General features: G+C 42.5%; 1 protein-coding gene across 3 annotated transcripts in view; it reads right to left on the minus strand.

Annotated features, from left to right (window-relative positions):
• The window catches only part of dym (dymeclin), a 712,143-nt gene that overhangs the window by 425,355 nt on the left and 261,581 nt on the right, over positions 1-25,207 (minus strand). For all 3 annotated transcript variants that reach the window (XM_068030338.1, XM_068030330.1, XM_068030348.1), the window contains one exon: positions 3,343-3,525. In XM_068030338.1, the coding sequence (XP_067886439.1) occupies positions 3,343-3,525 (183 nt within the window). The remainder of the gene's footprint in view (positions 1-3,342; positions 3,526-25,207) is intronic.

Below are 25,207 nucleotides of genomic sequence, written 5' to 3' on the forward strand. Positions count from 1 at the left end.
CTCACTATTAACTACACGGCCAATTTTTATGTCATCAGCAAATTTTCCAATCATGCCTCCCACATTTAAGTTCAAATCATTAATATATACCACAATCAGCAAAGGACCCAACACTGAGCCCTGTGGAACACCACTGGAAACAGCTTTCCATTCACAAAAACATCCGTTGACTCCTACCCTGTGTTTCCTGTCACTGAGCCAATTCTGGATCCAACCTGCCACATTCCCCTGTATCCCATCCGCTTTCATTTTACTGACCAGTCTGCCATGCAGAACGTTGTCAAATGCCTTACTAAAATCCATGTAAACCACATCCACTGCACTAACCTCACCAATCCTCCTTGTTACTTCCTCAAAAAACTCAATCAAGTTAGTAAGACATGACCTTCCCTTAACAAATCCATGCTGACTATCCCTGATTAATCTTTCCCTTTCTAAGTGACAGTTAATCCCATCCCTCAGAATAGATTCTAACAATTTACCCACCACTGAGGTCATACTGACTGGCCTATAATTACCTGGCTTATCTCTCGCACCCTTTTTAAACAATGGTACAATGTTGACCATGGGTAAGGCTTCCACTGCTATGTCCAGACTGGCCAAGAGAGTGTGGGAAAATGGCGCACTGACACGGAACACAAAAGTCCGAGTGTATCAGGCCTGTGTCCTCAGTACCTTGCTCTACGGCAGCGAGGCCTGGACAACGTATGCCAGCCAAGAGCGACGTCTCAATTCATTCCATCTTCGCTGCCTTCGGAGAATACTTGGCATCAGGTGGCAGGACTATATCTCCAACACAGAAGTCCTTGAAGCGGCCAACACCCCCAGCTTATACACACTACTGAGTCAGCGGCGCTTGAGATGGCTTGGCCATGTGAGCCGCATGGAAGATGGCAGGATCCCCAAAGACACATTGTACAGCGTGCTCGCCACTGGTATCAGACCCACCGGCCGTCCATGTCTCCGTTATAAAGACGTCTGCAAACGCGACATGAAATCGTGTGACATCGATCACAAGTCGTGGGAGTCAGTTGCCAGCATTCGCCAGAGCTGGCGGGCAGCCATAAAGACAGGGCTAAATTGTGGCGAGTCGAAGAGACTTAGTAGTTGGCAGGAAAAAAGACAGAGGCGCAAGGGGAGAGCCAACTGTGCAACAGCCCCAACAAACAAATTTCTCTGCAGCACCTGTGGAAGAGCCTGTCACTCCAGAATTGGCCTTTATAGCCACTCCAGGCGCTGCTTCACAAACCACTGACCACCTCCAGGCGCGTATCCATTGTCTCTCGAGATAAGGAGGCCCAAAAGAAAAGAAGACAATGTTGACAGACCTCCAATCATCTGGTACCTCGCCTGCATCTAGTGATGATACAGGAAGATGATACTCAGCGCATCTGCTATTTCCTCCTTGGCTTCCTTTAACAGCCTGGGATGCAAAACATTTGGTCCTGGTGATTTATCCACTTTCAGGGATGTTAGACCCTCAAGCACTTCCTCTCTCATTATGCTTATTTTATCTAATATTTCGCACTCCTACTCTTTAACTACTATGTCTGTAACAACCCTCTCTTCTGTGAAGACAGAGACAAAAAACTTATTAAGAACCCTGCCCACATGTTACCATGTTATGTGAAAATAAATGGTGCCTCTAAATCTTACTCTTTTTCTAAAACAGCTGATATTTGTTTTCATAACATCTTGATAATACAGCAAGCTACCAGCAGAATCTGGAACATCAGTTGTTCCAGTATGTTTATGATTCCAGTTCTTTTTTCAGTTATAGTACTACCATCTTCAATTGTAAAAAAAAAATGCATATTTGACCAACGATTTTTTAAAAATAATTTACATGGGAGTATTTCCTTTTTATTTCAAACAAAGCAGCACCATCTTAAAATAAAGCTTTTAAAAACTTTCAAAAATCATGTTCCTTACCAGTTCCACTGTCTGCAAACAGAAATATTACTAACGTCTATTAAAACAAGCAATGTTTGTTCTGGTCATATTTCTGTAACAGTGAGCAATCAGCAGCATTTAGAATGTTAATGATTGCAATTCCATTTCACGATCCCATTTCCCTGACCGCACCAACCATAGAACACAAACAGCATGTAGTGTAGGGAACCATCACAACCCAGTTAACACACACAAACATGCCTGAGTGTTTACTGAGAAGAAATGTCAATCCCAGGAAAGGGGGTTGGGTAGGTAACCTCTTCCAAGGCCTCAGGCCAATGTCAATTTGAGTCACTCGATGGAGGAACCCAGAATGGTAAAGGCCAACTCACGATTTAACTTTCCCTCCCTGTGGATAAAGGATAAGCTAAACTTACATTTATATAACTCCTTTCACAGCCTCAGGAAGTCCCAAACTGCTTTACAGCCAATGAAGTACTCTGAAGTGTATTGTTGTAATGTAGGAAACATGGCAGAGAATTTGCACACAGCAAGATCTCACAAATAGCAATGGGATAATGACCAGATAATCAGTTTTAATGATGTTGGTTGAGGGATAAATATTGGCCAGGACACCAGGGCAAAACTCCCCAAATTTTCTTTGAAATAGTCCCATTGGATCTTTTACTTTCACCCAAGAGGGCAAATGGGGCCTCAATCTAATATCTCATCTTAAAGATGCCATCTCCAACAGTTCAGCGCGCCCTCAGAGCTGCACTCAAGTGTCAGCTTCGACTTTTGTGCTGGAAGCAGGACTTGACGCCGATGTGAGGCCTTCATTGCAAAATCCTTTTGTGCCTGGCCGCAGCAGGCACTGGGCATACTGCAGTCAGTTTCTTCAGATACTTGGCAGCCAAACGAGTGATCCACATTAAATCCAGCTGCTGCTAACCACAGCTTGTCCCCCTCAGATAGTATCCCACTGCCCCCAAGCAAACTCAGCCGGCATCAGAACCAGATGCCTCCCGGGGCTGATAAACTGCCTCTGGGGCCCGCAGCTCTCTGGTAACTTTTGTTTTATTCATTCTTCAGATGTGACTGTCACTGGCAAGGCCAGCATTTACTGCCCATTCCTAAGTATCCTTGAGAAGGTGGTAGTGAGCCACCTTATTGAACTACAGCAGTCCATCTAGTGTAGGTACTCCCATAGTATGTTGAGGAAGTTTCAGGGATTTGACCCAGCAAATGAGGCCCGCAATCAACGTGATGTGGTTCTGCCACTACCCTCACCAGGTGCATGCAGAACTGCACTACAGTAGCACCCCAATTTTGGCATGATCCAGTTGGTTAAACAATTTACAATTGGTTGATGCAATGAGTACATCTGACATTTAGCAGGTGAACCGTTAAAAATATATAATTTTCTAAGTTTGAAGGCTTAAGTCAAACCTTGTGTATTCTTGAAGGACATTATCGACTGCCTGTATGGATTTGGGCTGTCTGGTCTGTTGCTCAGATTAGATAAAACAAGCAGCAGCAGAAGACTCCGATTAGCCAGTGGGGATGACAGATCCTCTTGCTGGGCTGCCTTACTCCCAACTCCTCCCAAGGTCAGAACTGTCCAGAGGCCAGCTGTTGCAAAGAGAGAAAGAAAATGTGAGTATGTCCTCAGAGCTTCAGAAACCATTATACTGGACTCACCCTTCCTTTCTGGCTCTCAGTTAATAAAAAGCAATTTACCTGTTTTGGTCAAGGTAACAAATGACAGTCCTGGGAAACATAACAATCGCATCAACTGCTTTTATAGAAAAGATCAAGACCAAAGCAAAGACACATTTATATTAGAATTGTTGTCCTGAAGGTGAATTTATTGTATGTGACAATTTCATTGTCCACTTCTGGGACACTATCCTTATGAGCAAAAAGATTCTATAAATTTTCTCTTCACAGCAGAGCCCAATGCTATATTTCCCCTAGCCAGAAGTGGGAAGCCAGCCAATTCCCAATCCCCCAACCCAAAAAGAAAACACATAGGCCAATTGTAGTGCCCCTACCACTATCCACAGTAGCAAGTTGGGCCAAATAAGTTGACAAAAGCCAGCCATCATCATTTTGCTGGTGAAAAATAACCCAGAGCATCTTCAGCAGGAAGAAATGTAAACCCTCACTGTATTATGTACATAACATTCACAGTAGGCCAAAATAGATATAATTCCACATAGATATAATTAGTCCCAGGTAAAGGCAGAGTCATGTTGCGTTTCAGTATAGTTGCTTGAAAATCAAGAACATGATTTTCCTGATGGCTGCAGAAAATAAATAAGAGGCCTGCAGTCCGGAAAGTGGGAAATGGTAAACAGATAGGAGATGCATTTCCTCCATTTGCACCTGGTGTAGGTGAGCAGGTGGCTACATGGTGGAAGAATAAACCAGAGAGAACAATCTAGAGAGCAGAGCGTTATGGGCAGTAGGAGGTGTATTTGGTGGTGGGATTATGGTGGATATGGTGTTAATGCCACAAGATCATCTGTCAAACATGGATATTGGGATGGTGGAAAGTGAGGACCATTGTGGGTGGAAATGAGGTCAAAAATAAGAAGCAACAGCAATAGCACAAGCAAAGTTAACAAACAGTTAAAGATAGTATCAAACTTAAAGAAAAAGCCTATAACTGTGCAAAGATGTGAGGCAGGTCAGAAGATTGGACAGAATATAAAAAACAGCAAAGAGTAACTAAAATATTGATAAGGAAGCTAAAATTATAGTACGAGAGAAAGCTAGCTAGAAATATAAAAACTGATACTAAGAGTTTCTACAGATATTTACAAAAGAAAAGCTAACAAAGTGAGAGTTGGTCCTATAGAAAGTGAGTCTGGGGAATTAATAATGGATAATAAGGAGATGGCAGATGAATTGAACAGATATTTTGCATCGGTCTTAATTATTGAGGATACAAGTAACATCCCAGTATTAGCTGTAAATCAGGAAATGGACGGGAGGGAGGAACTGAAAATAATTACAATCCACCAGGGAAATGGTACTGAACAAATTGTTGGAGCTGTGGGCTGACAAGTCCCCGGGTCCTGATGGACTTCATCCTAGGGTCTTAAAAGAAGTGGCTAGAGAGATAGTTGATACGTTAGTTTTAATTTTCCAAAATTCCCTACATTTAGGGAAGGTTCCGTTAGATTGGAAAATAGCGGATGTAACTCCTTTATTCAAAAAGGGAGGGAGACAGAAAACAGGAAACTACAGGCCAGTTAACTTAGGGAAATTGTTAGAAGCTATTATTAAAGACGGTACAGCAGGGCATTTAAAAAATTCAAGGTAATCAGGCAGAGTCAACATGGTTTTGTGAAAGGGAAATCATGTTTAACCAATTTATTGGAGTTCTTTGAGGGAGTTACATGTACTATGGATAAAGGTGAACCAGTGGATGTATTGTACTTAGATTTCCAGAAGGCATTTGATAAGATGCCAGATCAAAGGTTATTGCCGAAAATAAAAGCTCATGGTGTAGGTGGTAACATATTGGCATCGACAGAAGATTGGTTAGCTAACAGGAAACAGAGGGTAGGCATAAATGGTTCATTTTCTGGTTGGCAAGATGTAACGAGTGGTGTGCCACAGGAATCTGTGCTGGAGCCTCAACTTTTTACAATTTATATAAATAACTTAGATGAAGTGACCAAAGGTATGGTTGCTAAATTTGCTGATGACACAAAGATAGGTAGGAAAGTAACTTGTGAAGAGGACATAAGGGGACTTCAAAGGGATATAGATAGGTTAAGTGAGTGGACAAAGACCTGGCAAATGGAGTATAATGTGGGAAAGTGGGAAATTGTCCACTTTGGCAGGAAGAATAAAAAGGCATATTATCTAAATGGTGACAGATTGCAGTGCTCTGAGATGCAGAGGGATCTGGGTGTCCTAATGCATGAATTGCAAAAGGTTAGTATGCAGGTACAGCACGTAATTAGGAAAGCTAATAGAATGTTATTGTTTATCGCGAATGGGAATTGAATACAAAAGTAGCAAGGTTATGCTTCAGCTATACAGGGCACTGGTGAGACCACATCTGGAGTATCGTGTACAGTACTGGTCTCCTTATTTAAGGAAGGTTGTAAATGCTTTGGAGGCAGTACAGAGAAGGTTTACTAGACTAATACCTGGAATGGGCAGGCTGTCTTACAGGGAAATATTGGACAGGCTAGGCTTGTATTCGCTGGAATTTAGAAGAGTAAGAGGAGGCTTGAATGAAATATAAGATCCAGAGGGTTCTTGACAGGGTGGATATGGAAAGGATCTTTCCCCTTGCAGGAGAATCTAGAAGTAGGGATCTGTTTAAAAATAAGGGGTTGCCCATTTAAGACAGAGATGAGGAGAAATTGTTTCTCTCAGAGGGTCGTGAGCCTTTGGAATTCTCTTCCTCAAAAGTCGGTGGAAGCAGAGTCTTTGAATATTTTTAAGACAGAGGTAGAGAGATTCTTGATAAGCAGGGGGATGGAAGATTATTGGGGGTAGGTGGAAATATGCAGCAATCAGTTCAGCCATGAACATTGAATGGCGCAGCAGGCTTGAAGGGCCGAATGCCCTACTCCTGCTCCTAATTCTTATGTTCGTATATTCACAGAAAATGGAATGAACCTGGTAGAGAGTCTATGTAGAGGGGAACTGGAGAGGATTAGAAAGATACAGTGAAACACACAGAAGTTAGAACATAATCCACTCAACCCGCACCAACATTTACCTTCCAACAATTATCCACCCTGTTCACAAAACGCTTAATCCCCTTTTCTTTCATTACCTATCCAATCTAATATGGAATGTTGGCATTGTTTGTTTCAAATATTAACCCTGGAATTACATTTCATAGCCTCAACATTTTTTGCAGAGAGGTTTCTCCTGCCCTCAGTTTAAATGTAAGAGATTGAAAACAAAAACTCACTACATCACAAGGATGTCTGCTGCAAATATATATTACAGCATTTTTAACATAGGCAATAAAAAGGCATATATAAATAACAAAAAGCAATCTGAACATTTGGTACAGGTCATGCGCTCTTTATAAAAAAAGGTAGAAGTTAATCCTACTTTTTTCTTAAAAATAATGGACTAATTAAACCCTAAATATATTTATATCTTGAATAGGTTTAAATGAAAGGTGCCGTAATCAATAGGCTATTTTACTTTGCTTGCTTTTGGATGTCAAAGCAATGAGTGTAGACGTATTATTGCTGGCGGTTATTAACCCATTAGGCTGGATTTTAAAGCCCCTATGACGTCGGGTGCAATGAAGATCGGTGCAGCAGAAGCCTGCCGTCAACTCCGATGACGGCAGGCCCAATTCTGGTCTCGGTGGTGGCAAGGCCTCGTGGCAGCTGCCCCGCCACTCAGCAACAGGACCCCCATTTCAATATGTAAACTAATTTACATACCTGATTTATTGAGGGTCCCGTCACCTCCTTAATCATTGCACCAATCTTCATTCAGGTGGCCGACAATGGCACGCCTTCGAATCCCTGTTCAGTAAACGTGACTCGACACCTGTTTGGGGAGGGGGGGCGGGCGGGGAGAGCAGGGTAACAACAATGCAGATTGGTCGGGCTGGGTGGGGGGAGGGCGATGGGAAGGTGTAATGGGCAAAGTTGCTGAACTTTTTGTGGGGGGGGGGGGGGGTGGACATGCATGTAAAGGTCATTTAATTCTGTTCTGTGGAAATTTAACTTACCTGGTCCTTTGAATAAATAAATGTCCATTGAGGGCTGTAAGCCCTTTAAAAATGCCGCCGCACCTGCACATTGGCGCCGGACGCTGTTGCCGTCTCGCCCGCCCCCTCCACGTCATCGCAAGGGCCAGACGCCGCAGCCATGCAAACGAGCTGCCACGTTTGAAATCGCGGCAACTCCATAACACTGTGCCCGTGCAAGCGGGCTGCTTTTTTTTTTACGTCCGCCGCCTACTTTGGCGACGGACTCATAAACTGCAGCCCATTAACTTGGAGCCAAGAGGGCAGTCAAGCAAGAAAGGAGATATATAGCCAAATTTGTACCCTTCTCTCTCAATATTTGTTTATATATTTGTCATAGTTCATTTTGAATGAGTATTAGTTAACAAACTCCCATGAAAGGTTTCTGGACACCAGTGCACTTCCCATTGATTTAGCATTTTCCAAAAAACAGGCTACTTTGAAATCCTGGAATGAAAGCTATCTTCACTCAGGTTCTGTTCAATTAGAAGGAACAGAGGAACAAAGTTTGCCCTTTGCAAGTAAGATAGGGGTTCTGTCTTGAACAACTAATTTACTCCCACGATTGTGAATTGTGCCCGATGCTTTCCTGGCTGGCCTCCCATCTTCCATCCTCCATGACCTGGAGCTCATGCAAAACTCTGCTGCTCTTATCCGAACTCACGCCAAGCACCATTCACCCATCACCCTTATGCTCAGTGACCCACATTGGCTCCTGACCCATCAACCCCTCGATATTAAAATCATTCTCATGTTCAATCCCTCCACGCCTTACCGCTCCCTATCTCTGTAACCTCTCACAGCCCTACAACCTTCTGGGAACTCTGCATTCCTCCAACTCTGGCCTCTTCTGTATCCCCAACATTCTTCACCCCACCACTGCCAGACATGCCTTCAGCCATTCAGGCCCCAAGCTCTTACATTCCCTCCCCAAACATCTTTACCACTCTCTCCTTAAACATATCTCTTTGACCAAGCTTTGGGTCACCTTTCCTAATGTCTCCTTCTTTGGCTTGCTGTCAAGTTTTGTCTGATTCAGCCCGTGATGCGCCTTGGGATATATACACATTAACAACCTGTATTTATATAGTACCTTTAACATAGTAAGACATCCCAAGGCGTTTCACAGGAGAGTTAGCAAAGAAAATTGGACACCGAGCCACACAAGGAGATATTGGGGCAGATGACCAAAAGCTTGGTCAAGGAGTTAGGCTTTAAGGAGCGTCTTAGAGGAAGAGAGGTGTAGATTTAGTGAGGAAATTTGAAAGCTTAGGGCAAGATTGGCAACCTCAATAACAAGACGAGCCATTTTGTAAATTTAATCAAAAACGCAATATCTTAGGAGGCGCAATGCTGTTGCTCAAATGCTTATGTTAATGAAAACGAAGAGAAAGACATATTTCAACAACATTTTAAAGGTTTTTACAAATAAGTTGTTAATTGCATGATTCTTTCTCACAAGTACGTTAAACTTGAAGGGCTACGGGGATTGAGTTGGGGGGGAGTGGGACTGACTGGATTGCTCCGTGGAAAACCTGTATGGATTGCCTGGGGTACCAGTCTGGATTCCATGGGCCGAATGGCCTCCTTCTATGCCGTAAATTACTCTGACTCTAATAAAATTTTAAAAAATAATTTAATTACCTTCAAACTAGGTTCGATCAATCAAGATTGGGGGCCATGAGTCCTTAATGAGTCACATGCAGCACCGGAGCCGCAAGTTGTAGATCCCTGGCTTAGGGTCTTGGCAGTTGAAGGCAAGGTTGCCAATGGGGAGCAATTAAAACCAAAGATGCTCAAGAGGCTAGAATTAGAGGAATGCAAGCAATGTTTCCTGTTAAAAAAAAATTTGAGTGTGGGGTTGATTTCTTTAAGTGTGTAGCCCCTTTAAAAAATGTTTGTGCAGCCATGCATGCACAGTAATTTAAAGAGGCTGTCTTGTGTGTGGCCTGCAGAGGTACTCTTGGTTGCTGCGCAGCTGCTAGAGAAGATTCGTTGGAGGGGGTTAGAGAGATAGGGAAGGGGTGAGGCCATGGAGGGATTTGAAAAAAGGATGAAAATTTTTTAATTGAGGCGTTGCTTAACCGTGAGCCAATGTAGGTGTCCGAGTATAAGGGTGAATGGTGTACGGGACTTGGAGAGAGTTAGGACATAGGGAGCAGAGGTTTGGATGACCTCAAGTTTATGGAGGGTAGAATGTGGGAGGTCGGCTAAACCTTGGAATAGTCAAGTTAAGAGGTAACAAAGGCATGATTGAGGGTTTCAGCAACAGATGAGATGAGGCAATGGGTAGAATGTTAGGGAAGTGGGATGGTACAGATGCATGATATTATAGGTGGTATAGAAGTGCAAATTGTTGTTACTGTCAAGGCATTATCAAAAATTTGTCCAAATACAGCTCCAACAATAATAAAAACATGTGGTTACAGCCAATTAATGATTATTGAAATATGATCACCAATGTTTGGTAAGCAAACAGACAGCAAGGTCCCACAAATAGCATGAGAAGAACGGATGAATCTTTTGTTGGCAGTGTTGGTACAGGTACAAACATTGACCAGGACACCAGAGAAGTCACCTGCTCTTCTTCAATTAGTACCATGGGATCCTTATCTCCCACGATAGGGGCTTGGTTTAACAACTCACTGAAAGGCAGAACCTCCGACAATGTCCCTCAGTGTTGCACAGGTGTCAGTCTAGATTATATGCTCGAGTTCTGAAGAGGGACTTGAAGTTATCGGCTTCTGACTCAGTGACAAGTGTGCTACCACTTGGGATGTAGACTTGTATTGGCAATTGGGAGTACAGGAGATTCTTTCCTCTTCTAGAGTTGAGAGGATGCAACAATAAGGAAAGATTGAGGAGGCTGCGTTTCTTTCCTTTGGAAAAACGACTAAGAGGAGACCTGATAGAGGTCTTTAAAATAATAGAATTATAAGGAACTCGATAGAGTGGATGAGATAGACAGATTTTTAGTCCCTCAGGGAATCAAGGGAAACGCGGAGCGGGAAAGTCGAGTTGAAGCCGAAGATCAACCATGATCATATTGAATGGAGGAGCAGGCTCGACAGGCCATATGGTCTTATGTTATGTTCTTATGAAGAGAAACTTTTTGCACTTGCTGGTGAGTTCAGAACAAGGGAGCATAAATATAAGATTTTTTTGTATTTGTTTCATTGGATGAGGTCATCGTTGGCTAGGCCAGTATTTGTTGCCCATCCCTAGTTGCTCTTGAGAAGCTGGCCGGGAGCCGCATTCTTGAACCGCTGCAGTCCATCTGGTACAGGTACATCCACCGGGCTGTTAGGGAGGGAATTCCAGGATTTTGATCCAGCGACAGTAAAGGAATGGCGATATAGATCCAAGTCAGGATGGTGTGTGGCTTGGAGGGGAACTTCCAGGTGGTGGTGCTCCCATGCATCTGCTGCCCTTTCAAACCAGGTCACGGGTTTGGAAGGTGCTGTCGAAGGACTTTTGGCAGGTTGCTGCAGTGCATCTTGTAGATGGTACACAATGCTGCCACTATGCACCAGCACTGGAGGGAGTGAATGTTTCAGGTGGTGGATAGGGTGCTGATCGAGCAGGCTGCTTTATCCTGGATGGCATTGTGTTTCCTGGGTGTTGTTGGAGCTGCACTCATCCAGGCAAGTGAGATTATTCAATCACACTCCTGACTTGCGCCTTGTAGATGGTGGACAGACTTTGGGGAGCCAAGAGGTGCGTTACTCGCTGCAGAATTCCCAGCCTCTGACCTGCTCTTGTAGCCACAGTATTTATATGGCTGGTCCAGTTAAGTTTCTGGTCAATGGTAACTCCAGGTTGTTGACGGTGGGCGATTCAGTGATGATAATGCCGTTGAATGTCATGGGGAGATGGTTAGATTCTCTCTTGTTGGAGATTGTCATTGCCATAGATAGATTAGTCAAAGGTTATGGGGAACAGGCAGAAAAGTGGAGTTGAAGCGAAGATCAAACCAGCCATGATCTTACTGAATGGCAGAGCAGACTTGAGGGGCAGTATGGCCGACTCCTACTCCTATTTCCTATGTCACCACTGAGCCAAGACAGACGCCAAGAGATTCCAATATGTGCAAAATATAGGTATAGATTTGGAAGGTGATAACACATTCAAGGACTTCAGAGAGAAAAGGGACAGTCAAGATGGGGCAGTAGTTTGCAAATGGGTTAAGGGCTGGTTTCTTGAGGAGGGAGGTGATGATGACAAATTTAAAAGTGGGGCCTGAGGAGAGTGAATTGATAATAATGTCAGCTAATATGGTGGCCAGGAAGTTGGTTGGTCGGCTGTTCAGAGGGAATTGGGTCAAGAGAGCGAGAAGGGTCTTTTATAAGCACATAAATAGTAAAAAGATGGTCATAGAAAGGGTAGAGCCAATAAGGGAACATAAAGATGATATCCCTGGGGAGGGAGATGGCACAGCTATGATATTAAAGAAACATTTTGCATCTAGATTCACTACAGAAGAGGGTTATAGAGTCATAGAGTGATACAGCACTGAAACAGGCCCTTCGACCCACCGAGTCAGTGCCAACCATCAACCACCCATTGAGACTAATCCTACATTAATCCTATATTCCCTACCACATTTTTTTTTATTCATTCATGGGATGTGGGCGTCACTGGCTATGCCAGCATTTATTGCCCATCCCTAATTGCCCTCGAGAAGGTGATGGTGAGCTGCCTTCTTGAACCGCTGCAGTCCATGTGAGGTAGGTACACCCACAGTGCTGTTAGGAAGGGAGTTCCAGGATTTTGACCCAGTGACAGTGAAGGAACGACGATATAGTTCCAAGTCTGGATGGTGTGTGACTTGGAGGGGAACTTGCAGGTGGTGATGTTCCCATTCATCTGTTGCTCTTGTCCTTCGAGGTGGTAGAGGTCACGGGTTTGGAAGGTGCTGTCTAAGCAGCCTTGGTGCATTGCTGCAGTGCATCTTGTAGATGGTACATATTGCTGCCACTGTGCGTCGGTGGTGGAGGGAGTGAATGTTTGTGAATGGTGTGCCAATCAAATGGGCTGCTTTGTCCTGGATGGTGTCGAGCTTCTTGACTGCTGTTGGAGCTGCACCCATCCAGGCAAGTGGAGAGTATTCCATCACACTCCTGACTTGTGCCTTGTAGATGGTGGACAGGCTTTGGGGAGTCAGGAGGTGAGTTACTCGCCTCAAGATTCCTAGCCTCTGACCTGCTCTTGTAGCCACGGTATTTATATGGCGACTCCAGTTCAGTTTCTGGTCAATGGTAGTCCCTAAGATGTTGATAGTGGGGTATTCTGCAATGGTAATGCCATTGAATGTCAAGGGGAGATGGTTAGATTCTCTCTTGTTGGAGATGGCCATTGCCTGGCACTTGTGTGTCGCAAATGTTACTTGCCACTTATCAGCCCAAGGCTGGATATTGTCCACGTCCTGCTGCATTTCTGCACGGACTGCTTCAGTACTTGAGGAGTCGCGAATGGTGCTGAACATTGTGCAATCATCAGCAAACATCCCCACTTCTGACCTTATGATTGAAGGAAGGTCATTGATGAAGCAGCTGAAGATGGTTGGGCCTCGGACACTACCCTGAGGAACTCCTGCAGTGATGTCCTGGAGCTCAGATGATTGACCTCCAACAACCACAGCCATCTTCCTTTGCGCTAGGTATGACTCCAACCAGCAGAGAGTTTTACCCCTGATTCCCATTGACTCCAGTTTTGCGAGGGGTCCTTGATGCCATACTCAGTCAAATGCTGCCTTGATGTCACTCTCACCTCACCTTCCCTCAATTCTCCTACCACCTACCTATACTAGGGGTAATTTACAATGGCCAATTTACCTATCAACCTGCAAGTCTTTAGCTGTGGGAGGAAACCGGAGCACCTGGCAGAAACAGGGAGAACTTGCAAACTCCACACAGGCAGTACCCAGAACCGAACCCGGGTCGCTGGAGTTGTGAGGCTGTGGTGCTAACCACTGCGCTGTACTGCCGATGTAGCATTAAAGGAGGACAAAGTAGCAATATTGGATAGGATAAAAATAGTTGAGAACAAGATACTAAAAGGTTGGCAGTCCTCCAAGTGGAAAAGTCACCCAGTCCAAATGGGATGCAACCTAGGATAGTGAGGAAATTAAGGGTGGAATTTTCAGAGTCTCTGCCTACAATCTTCCATTCTTCCTTGGATATGGAGGTGGTACAAGTGGATTGGAGGATCGTAAATGGAAGAGGGTTAAACCAGCACCTATAGGCCAGTCAGCTTAACGTTGATGTGGGGAACATTTGAGAGACAATCATTCAGGTCAAAAATTAATCAGCATTTGGAAATGTATGGGCTAATAAATGAAAGTCAGCGAAGATTTAGTAAAGGTGAATCACGTTTGACTAACTTGGAGTTCTTTCATGGGGTAACAAGAGTTGATGATACTAGCACAGTTGATGTTGTGAATTTTGGACTTTCAAAGGGTGTTTGTCAAAGTACCACATAATAAAATAGTTAGCAAAATTAAAGCCCATGGGGTTAAAGGGTCAGTGGCAGCATGGATTCACAACTGGCTAAGGGACAGAAAGCAGACAGTAGTGCTGAACAATTGTTTTGCAGACTGGAGGGAAGTACACAGTGGCGCTTCCCAAGAGTCGGCATTAGGACCACTACTCTTTTTAGTCTATACTATTAACCTGGGTATACAGGCATAAATTTCAAAGTCTGCAGATGATACAAAACTTGGAAATGTAGTAAAGAATGAGTAGGATAGTAACAAACTCCAGGAAGACATAGGCAGACTGATAAAATGGGAAGATACAGGGCAGAAGAAATTTAACCAAAGAAGTATGAAAGGATATATTTTGGTAGGAAGAACTAGGAAAGGCAAAGTCCGAAACAGGAGGAGCAGACAATACAGCCCCTGAAGCCTGCTCCACCATTCAGTAGAGAAAAATGGTGGAAACACAGAATTAAAAGCTCTTTATCTGAATGTGCACATCATTTGTAACAAAATGAATGAATTGATGGCACAAATAGAAATAAATTAGTAAATGATATGATAGGCTGAGATGTGGTGGCAAGGTGACCAAGGCTGGGAACTGAATATTCAACATTATTTGACACTTCAGAAAGACAGGAAGAAAAGGAGATGGGGTAGCTCTATTACTAAAGGATGAGATCAGTACATCGGTGAGAAATGATCTTGGCTCAGAACATCAAGATGCAAAATCAGTTTGGGTGGAGATAAAAAATAGCAAAGAAAGAAGCCACAGATGAGTGTAAATTATAGACTCCCTAACAGTAGCTACACTGTCGGACAGAATATAAATCAAGAAATAATGGGGGCTTGGAGGAAAGGTACTGCAATAATCGTAGGGATTTTAATCTTTATATGGATTGGACTAATCAAACTGGCAAAGGTAGCCTGGAGGATGAGTTCATGGAGTGTATTAGGAACAGTTTCTTAGAACAATATGTTCTGGAACCAAGCTGGGAGCAGGCTATTTTAGGTCTGGTAATGTGTAATGAGGTAGGACTAAAAATAAATGACTTCAAAATAAAGCAGTGGCAGACATTCCAGGAGATATTTCATAACTCTCAACAAAGATATATTCTGAGAAAGAAATGAGAAGGAAGCACCATCAGTGGCTAACTAAGGATGTTAAGGATGTTAAACCACTGACCACCTCCAGGCGCTTACCCATTGTCTCTCGCGACAAGGAGGCCAAAGATAGAGATGGAAGATAAGGATGGTATCAACTTGAAAGAAAAGGCATACAATGCTACAAAGATTAGTGGTCAGCCAGAAGGTTGGGGAAATTTTAGAAACCAGCAGAGGATGACTAATAAAAGAGGGAAAAATTAGCGTATGACAGTAAACTAGCAAGAAATATAAAAACAGACAGTAAAAGCGTCTACAAATATATAAAAAGGAAGACAGTAGCTAAAGTAAGCAGCGGATTGGAAAAGTGCAAATCTAACACCTCCATTCAAGACAGGAGGGAGACAAAAAGCAGGAAACTATACGTCAGATAGCCTAACATTTGTCATTGGGAAGATGCTAGAATCCATTATTAAGGAAGCAGTAGCAGGACATAATGCAATCAGGCAACATCAACATGGTTTTACGAAAAGGAAGTCAAGTTTGACAAATCTGTTAGAGTTCTTTGAGGATGTAACAAAAAGTGTGGTAAAAGGGGACCCAATAGATATAGTGTATTTGGATTTCCAAAAGGCATTTGACAAGGTGACACACTACACAAGCTCAGAGCATTTGGGTAATAAATCAGCCTGGATAGAGGATTGGCTACCTAACAGGGTACAGAGACAGATATAATCAGCTGGGATGGTCTTCACCTGCACCGTGCTGGGACCAGTGTTCTGGCGAGTCAAATAGCTAGGGCAGTAGAGAGGGCTTTAAACTAAATAGTGAGGGCAAAGGATCAACTGAGAGAAGATGTGATAATTGAGAGAGAGAGGAGGAGGCAATACAGCAATGTAGCAATAAGGGAATTGATAATCTGAGTGTGGCGGGAAGGGATGTTTGGAGGGGAGCAAAACTGGTAACAGGATGAAAAGTAGTGAACGAAATTAGAAGACAGACAAAGGAAAGGCAAGCATCAAATAGTATCAGAATGCAAAATAATGTTAAAAAGACAAAGTTAAGGGTACGCTATGCATGCAGCATATGCAAAAGGGTAGATGATTTGAAGGCACAAATAGAGGTAAATGGGTATGATTTCATTGCCATTACAGAGACGTGGTTACAGGGTGACCAAGACTGGGAACTGAATATTCAAGGATATTCATCATTTAGGAAGGATAGGGAAAAAGGAAAGGAAGGTGGGGTAGAGCTGTTAATAAGGGACGAGATCAGCGTATTAGTGAGAAGGGATCTTAGATCAAAGGATCAAGGTGTAGAATCAATTTGGGTAGAGCTAAGAAACAGCAAGGGGCAGCAAACATTGGTGGGAGTTGTTTATAGGCCACCAAACAGGAGTGGTAATGTTGGACACGATCTAAATTAGGAAATTAGAGGTGCATGTAACCTAATATAGGAAAAATGGGCAACTTCAATTTACATATAGACTAGGTAAACCTAATCAGCACTAATGCTGTGGAGGATGAATACCTGGACTGTGTGCGAGATGGATTTCTGGAGCTGTACGTTGAAGAACCAACTAGGGATCCGGCTATTTTAGATTTAGTACTCTGTAATGAGAAAGGAATATTTAATAATCTTATTGTAAAGGAGCCTTTGGGAAATAGTGTCCATAATATGATAGAATTTTACATTAGGTTTGAAAGTGATGTAACTGATTTTGAAACTAGGGTCTTAAATTTGAACAAAGGAAACTCTGAAGGCATGAGGAGCAAGTTGGCTATGCTAGATTGGGAAAATAAAAGATTGACAATAGACAGGCAATGGCTAGCATTGAAAGAAGTATTACATGATCTATAACAAATATACATTCCTCTAAGACACAATAATCTGACAGAAAAGATGTATCAACTGTGGCTAATAAAAGAAGTGAAAGATTGCATTAGATCAAAGGAAGTGGCTTATAAGGTTGCCAGAAAAAGTGGTAAACCTGAGGATTAGGAGCACTTTAGAATCCAGCAAAGGATGACCAAGAAACTGATAAAGAAAGGGAAAGAAAGATATGAATGCCAGCTAGCGAGAAACATAAAGGCAGACTATAAAAGCTTCTTTAGGCATGTGAAAGGGAAAAGGTTAGCAAGGACAAATGTGGGTCCATTACAGGCATGGACAAGATAATTTATAATGGAGAATAGGGAAATGGAGGAGAAACTAAACAATTAGTTTGTGTCTGTCTCCACAGAAAATCTCCCAGAAATACTAGGGAATCAAGGGACTTGTGAAAATGAGAAACTGAAAGAAATTAGTATTAATAAGAGAGGTAGTACTCAAAGTATTAACTGGATTGAAAGTTGATATATCCCCTGGACCAGATGAGCTACATCCCAGAGTGTTGAAGGAGATTGCTATCGATAGTGGATGCATTGGTGGTTATCTTTCAAAGTTCTATAGATTCTGGAAAGGTTCCTGCAGACTGGAAAGTAGCAAATGTAACCCCACGATTTAAGAAAGGAGGGAGAGAGAAAACGGGAAGCAACAGACCTGTTATTTTGGCTTCAGTAGTAGGGAAAATGTTAGAATCCATTATAAAGGATATGATAACTAGACACTTAGAAAATAATGATATGATCGGGCAGAGTCAACATGGATTTATGAAAGGAAAATCATGCTTGACAAAACTGTTTTTTGAGGATGTTACTTGTAGCATAGATAAAGGAGAACCAGTGAAGGTGGTGTATTTGGCTTTTCAGAAGGCTTTTGATAAGGTCACACGCAGGTTAGTAAACAAAATTAGAGCACATGGGATTGGGTGTAATATAATGTTATGGATTGAGAATTGGTTAACAGACAGAGAACAGACAGTAGGAATAAATGGGTCATTCTCAGGATGACAGGCTGTTACTAGTGGGGTACCACAAGAATCGGGGCTGGGCCCCACCTGTTTACAATCTATATACATGATTTGGATGTGGGGACCAAATGTAATATTTCCAAATTTGCTTATGACACAAAACTAGGTGGGAATGTAAGTTGTGAGGAGGTTGCAAGGAGGCTTCAAGGAGACTTGAACAGGTGAAGTGAATGGGCAAGAACATGACAGAAGGAATTCTTCTTCTTTGGCCTCCTTGTCTCGAGAGACAATGGGTAAGCGCCTAACGGAGGTCAGTGGTTTGTGGAGCAGTGCCTGGAGTGGCTATAAAGGCCAATTCTACAGTGACAGACTCTTCCACAGGCGTTGCAGATAAAATTGGTTATTGGGGCTGTTACACAGTTGGCTCTCTCCTTGCGCTTCTGTCTTTTTTCCTGCCAACTGCTAAGTCTCTTCAACTCACAACTCTTTAGCCCCGCCTTTATGGCTGTCCGCCAGCTCTGGCGATCACTGGCAATTGACTCCCATAACTTGTGGTCAATATCACAGGACTTCATGTCGCGTTTGCAGACGTCTTTAAAGCGGAGACATGGACGGTCGGTGGGTCTGATACCAGTGACGAGCTCGCTATACAATGAGTCCTTGGGGATCCTGCCATCTTCCATGCGGCTCACATGGCCAAGCCATCTCAAGCGCCGCTGGCTCAGTAGGGTGTATATGCTGGGGATGTTGGCTGCCTCGAGGACTTCTGCATTGGAGATACGGTCCTGCCACCTGATGCCAAGTATTCTCCGGAGGCAGCGAAGATGGAATGAATTGAGACGTCGCTCTTGGCTGAGGTACATTGTCCAGGCCTCGCTGCCGTAGAGCAAGGTACTGAGGACACAGGCTTGAAACACTCGGACTTTTGTGTTCCGTGTCAGTGCGCCATTTTCCCACACTCTCTTGGCAAGTCTGGACATTGCAGCGGACGCCTTTCCCATACGCTTGTTGATTTCTGCATCGAGAGACAGGTTACTAGTGATAGTTGAGCCTAGGTAGGTGAACTCTTGAACAACTTCCAGAGCATGGTCGCCGATATTGATGGATGGAGCATATCTGACGTCCTGTCCCATGATGTTCGTTTTCTTGAGACTGATGGTTAGGCCAAATTCGTTGCAGGAAGTTGCAATCCTGTCGATCAGTCTCTGCAGACATTCTTCAGTGTGGGATGTTAATGCAGCATCATCAGCAAAGAGGAGTTCCCTGATGAGGACCTTCTGTACTTTGGTCTTTGCTCTAAGACGGGCAAGGTTGAACAACCTACCATCTGATCTTGTGTGGAGGAAAATTCCTTCTTAGAGTCAATAGAGTCATAGAGAGATACAGCACCGAAACAGGCCTTTCGGCCCACCGAGTCCGCGCCAACCATCAACCACCCATTTATATTAATCCTACATAACCCCATTTTTCCCCTCTCACATCCCCTCCTTCCCTCAATTCTCCTACCACTACCTACACTAGGGGCAATTTTTTTTTTTAAATGGCCAATTTACCTATCAACCCACAACTCTTTGGCAGATGGGAGGAAACCGGAACACCCAGAGGAAACCTATGCGGTCACAGGGAGAATTTGCAAACTCCACACAGGCAGTACCCAGAACTGAACCCAGGTCACTGGAGCTGTGAGGCTGTGGTGCTAGCCACTGCGCCACCCTTCTGAAGACTTGAACGCATATGAGAGCAGCAGTGTGAAGATGATCCCAAACAGTGTAGGTGCGAGAACACAGCCCTGTTTCACACCACTCAGGATAGGAAAGGGATCTGATGAGGCACCGCGATGCTGAATTGTGCCTTTCATATTGTCATGGAATGAGGTGATGATACTTAATAGCTTTGGTGGACATCCGATCTTTGCTAGTAGTCTGAAGAGACCACGTCTGATGAGGTCAAAGGCTTTGGTGAGATCTATGAAAGCAACATAGAGGGGCATCTGTTGTTCGAGGCATTTCTCCTGTAGCTGGCGAAGGGAAAACAGTATGCTCAGATGGAATATAATGTGAATAAGTGTGAAGTTTTCCACTTCGGTAGAAAAGACAGAAAGACAGTGTCAGGAAAACCCTAGATGTCAAATGGGTCATATTAATATCAGTTGGAAACTTAACATTAGACTTTTAATGGAAAAATCCTACAAGTTAACTTTTTAAAAAACTAGCAGCTAAGATGGCCACTGCAATATACATTTGAAATACCAGGAGGTGGACTGGAGACAAAAGTCGAACAGAAGTTCAGCCAGAACAATGGCTAGCTCTAAGTGACTGAATATCTCGAATTGCTTTATTAGCACGACCGTTAAGGCCATTCCCACCCACTGAATTTGAAAGAGCCTACCCCCTCCAGGTGTAAATGGACAACCTGGGGCAAGCAGTACCATGAATTTCATAAAAGATTCCAGAAAAAAACCTCATTAGAAACAAAGGGGACTGATAGAACTATGTGACTGCCTGGACATCTCTGAAGAAACTAAATCTTTGTGACAGACAGCAGACAGGCAGTAACCGAAGGTACGGCAGCGAAGGTGGCACCTGCTCCCCGTGTCAATCTCTCGCTCCAGAAAATTTATTTTTTAATTCATTCATGGGATGTGGGCGTCGCTGGCTAGGACAGCATTTATTGCCCATCCCTAATTGCCCTTGAAAAGATGATGGTGAGCTGCCTTCTTAAACCAATGCAGTCCAAGTGGGGTAGGTACACCCACAGTGCTGTTAGGGAGGGAGTTCCAGGATTTTGACCGAGCGACAGTGAAGGAATGGCGAGATAGTTCCAAGTCAGGATGGTGTGTGGCTTGGAGGGGAACTTGCAGGTGGTGGTGTTCCCATGCAACTGCTGCCCTTGTGCTTCTAGGTGGTCGAGGTTGCATATTTGGAAGGTGCTAAGGAGCCTTGGTGCGTTGCTGTAGTTCATCTTGTAGATGGTATACACTGCCGCCACTGTGCATCTGTGTTGGAGGGAGTGAATGTTTGTGAATGGGGTGCCAATCAAGTGGGTTGCTTTGTCCTGGATGTTTTCAAGTTTCTTGAGTGTTGTTGCAGCTGCACCCATCCAGGCAAGTGGAGAGTATTCATATACACAAATCCTTAACGGTGGCTGGGCAAGTTGATAAATTGATTAAAAAAAAGCATATGGGTTTCTAAATAGAGGCATAGAATATAAAAACAAAAAGATTATGCTAGAATTTAATAAATCACTGGTTAGGCATCAGCTGCAGTACTATGGATAATTCTGGGCATCACACTTCAGGAAAGATGTAAAAGACTTAAAAGGGTAAACAGGAAGTTTACTAGGATGTTACCAGGGATGAGGGATGAAGAGAGGTTAGAAAGGTTAGGACTGTTCTCCTTGGAACAGTGAAGGTCAAGAGGTGGCTTAATAGAGGTTTTCAAGATGATAAGAGGTTTTGATGGACTAGATAAGGAAAAGCTATTCCCTCCAGTGACTGGGTCAATAACAAGAGGTCATTAGCAAAAGATCTAGAAGGGAGAGGACGAGGAAATTTTTCATTCAGAATTGTCAGAATCTGGAATGCTCTACCTGAAAAGGTAGTGCAAGCTAATTCCATAAATAATTTAAAAAAGTTGAACAGGCATTTGAGGATGAGGAACTTTACGACTGACAAACAAAAAGTGGGGGTGTGAGACTAAGCATGCCTGTTCTTTCAAACAGCCTGCACAGGCACGATGGGCCGAATTGCCTCCTTTTGTGCTGTAAGAGTCTATGATTCTATGAAAATATATTTCTGTAGTTAAAAATCCCTCTTGCTGGAAATATATACTTTGAAATGTTTCTGTGTGCCAGTGGAACCTAGTAACTGTTTTTAATTACTATAAAACTGAAGAATAAAATACAAACAGCAGAATATCTTCTAAGCCTCAAAGAGAAAACTGAAATATAATACCAAAATAAAGTAAAACCAGAGAATAACCACACAAGAAGCCAAGATACAAACACAGTACAGTCCTGCCTACAACAGTGGTTCACACTAGGATCCATTTGGTAGACTAAAAGTTCAATAGTGCTGATTTGTATAAAACAGGCTACCCAAGTCCCAGTGCTCATAAAAGGAGTCATTCATGGTTACTTTCTCAACCCCCTAACAGCTTAATTTTAATCAGAAGAGTTTTCATTAACGAAGTGTCAGTACTTGGGAACACTCTGCCTGCTGACAGAGAAGGAAACCCAGCCGATTACTGTAAATCTCTTCATTTTACAGTGAAAAGAGATACAGCACCAGCATTTTAGAACTCTCCAATAAACTGAAGTGCCAGGGAGTAGAGAAGCTGACCACAGGAGCTTTTTGGGAGCATCCGGACTTTGGCAGTGAGCAGCCATTGGAGAAGTCCAGGGCCTTCATTAACTCTGAAGTTTCAGTCTGGGCCCTAATGTAAATTGAAATAAATAAGCAGCAATGGAGAAATATTTTAATCTACAACAAAATTAAAATTACATCAAAATCAGTGATATTAAAATCAATTAAAAGTAGTCAATGTAAAACTGCAAATAACCAACTTGTGACGAAAATGTTGAATATAAAACCCAGAGAAAAAGATGTAAACTTATGACAAAGTAAAAAATTAACATCACTGTATGTGTGCAAAAGAGTGAATCAAAGTAATAATTACAAAAAATGAATACCTGACAAAATAGAAATCCTCATAAGCAGGTTGCTGTAAAGATGAAAGAGATTAAACTACAAAAAAAGACAAACAAGATAGACACAGAAGAAATCCAGAAGGCCAGGGAATGGTTTGACAACACTTTTAACTGCAGAATTTCACCTTGGCATGGGCCAAGGCAAAGAGAAGCTAAAAATATTACTGACAATATTTACAATGAAACAAAAAGTTTGAGCTTTTCAACCGCCCGTAATTCCAACCTAACAGGTTTAAAATGCTAGTATAACCATGCAATTCAAATAATGATCCCACGACTACCAGCAACCAATGGCAGGGGAGCTACAGGTTAAGCATTACTCCAATCAGATTTCACAGAATGAACCAATAAACATGTTCTGAAAATAGCCAATTATAAATATAACTTTCAATTGAAATATTTAGTCTCATTTCTATTCAAAGATCAGCCCTACTTACAACAGGGTGGGAGAGAGAGTAGGTTACTGATGTAGAATTAAATACATAGAATTTTCAAAGATTCTCGAATGAATTAAGGCAAAATTCATAGAAATACATCGAATACAACACAGAAATAGGCTTGATGTCCCAACAGTCAGTGTCAATATTTACCCATCCTGTTTCCAAATCCCTTCATCCACCTATCTAATCTAATGCTGTAAACCTAACCATTTTTAACTCAACCACTAATCCTGGAAAGTAGAGTATTTTATACTGAGATTAGAAAGTTACTTGAAGCCTAGGAAGTTTAAGACATAGTACAGCAAATTTATGAAAATCAGCAAATATTAGGAAATATTTAGTGTTAAAATGAAAATTCCATGTGTTCTGAAACAGTATTGTATTACAGAAAGCTGCTACTCCTTGTATAGTATCAAAATATTTGAAAATGCTACTCCACATCAGTTCAATAGTGTTTGACAGTTAAATGCACTCTACAGCTCTTACATCAACAACAGAAATATACACAGTGATAGAGTGGCACCAAAGTTTCTGTGCTCACACAAATTACTTCAGATAAAACCTCAAATTCTTTTACAATTTACTTCACAAGATAAACAGAACTGGCTGACGGTATGTCTGCATTGAGGATTACCACCCAGCCTGGCTGCAGATAGCCGGCTTGTGAAGGCTGACAGAAAGAGGGAAAGAAAAGGCTAGCCAAGCAGTGAAAAGGAGAGCCAAAGGCTTTGGGTATCACTCCAATGATACAGGAACCTAAATCTAGTTGCTCTGGTGCCAGTAATGTACAGGAGGGCCAGTCACATGACACAGCTAACTTAATCGCTGTCAACAATTCAGTGCATCGCTATAGACATGGTTTACTGAGCACAGGGGTTTGGATTTAAACATTTTACTAATGCAAATGTTAGCCTGGGGCGATAGCTGGTTACATAATCAGACTGCAATGCTACATTCCTATGTCTTATTGGTATTCATTAGATACATTGCTCAATGAAATTTCTACATTTTTTCGTTTGTTAATTTTGTTTACACTGAAGCTCTTATTACAAAAGCACAACATTAAGGTTATGATGAAGTGTTTGAGACAGGACTCTTCCTTTAGCACTCATTTACATTTAAGTGTTTCAATTTACTTCTGTAACAATCACAAAATACCCCAAGTATCACAGAATTGTTCGCGCAGAATTTAAAACCTATTACATTTCTAACCCTTTCCAGTTCTGATGAAAGGTCACTGACCTGAAACGTTAACTCTGTTTCTCTCTCCACAGACGCTGCCAGACCTGCTGAGTTTTTCCAGCACTTTGTTTTCATTTCAGATTTCCAGCATTCGCAGTATTTTGCTTTTATTACAATAAAAAAAAGTGTACCTGCTTTCTCCAGTGGCTCAATATATAGAACTGGACCAGGCCTGAAAAGTCCAGGGTCACTGTTTGGTCTGTACTACGCTAAGTTGGGTGGCAATTATGGCACTAGATTTAACCATAGTACCCTTCAGCACAGAGGAGGAAGAGGGGGATATTAAACAGGATTTCTGCTCATGATCTACAAGAAATGACATCAACTGAGACCTAAATTAGACACAGTTGTGATGTCTTCCATACTTTACTAGCCCGGCAAGGCTCAATACACGGATTACACTGGGGAACACTGGAGAGAGAAGAAATAGGGCAGAAACACAATACAGGGACATAAAATGTGCAAGTGTAATGTATTAAGGATCATACCTGAAAAATAAACATTTCTCTTTTAGATACTGTGCTGTTACCTGCTTTGTAATTCCAACCAACATTCTATATTATATATAGATATGTCAACTGGAAACACTTCCATGGATGTTTCAGCGTTAATTGTATCACACTCTTGTTAACATCTATCATTGTCTGTGATGTATGCCGGTGATGCTATTTAGAGCACTTTGCCCTTAGTCACATTTCCCCCATCACAAAACCCCAATGACAATGTAATTCACCTACTAAAAGTAC

This window comes from Heterodontus francisci, chromosome 1 (assembly GCF_036365525.1).
Source record: "Heterodontus francisci isolate sHetFra1 chromosome 1, sHetFra1.hap1, whole genome shotgun sequence".
NCBI lineage: Eukaryota > Metazoa > Chordata > Chondrichthyes > Heterodontiformes > Heterodontidae > Heterodontus > Heterodontus francisci.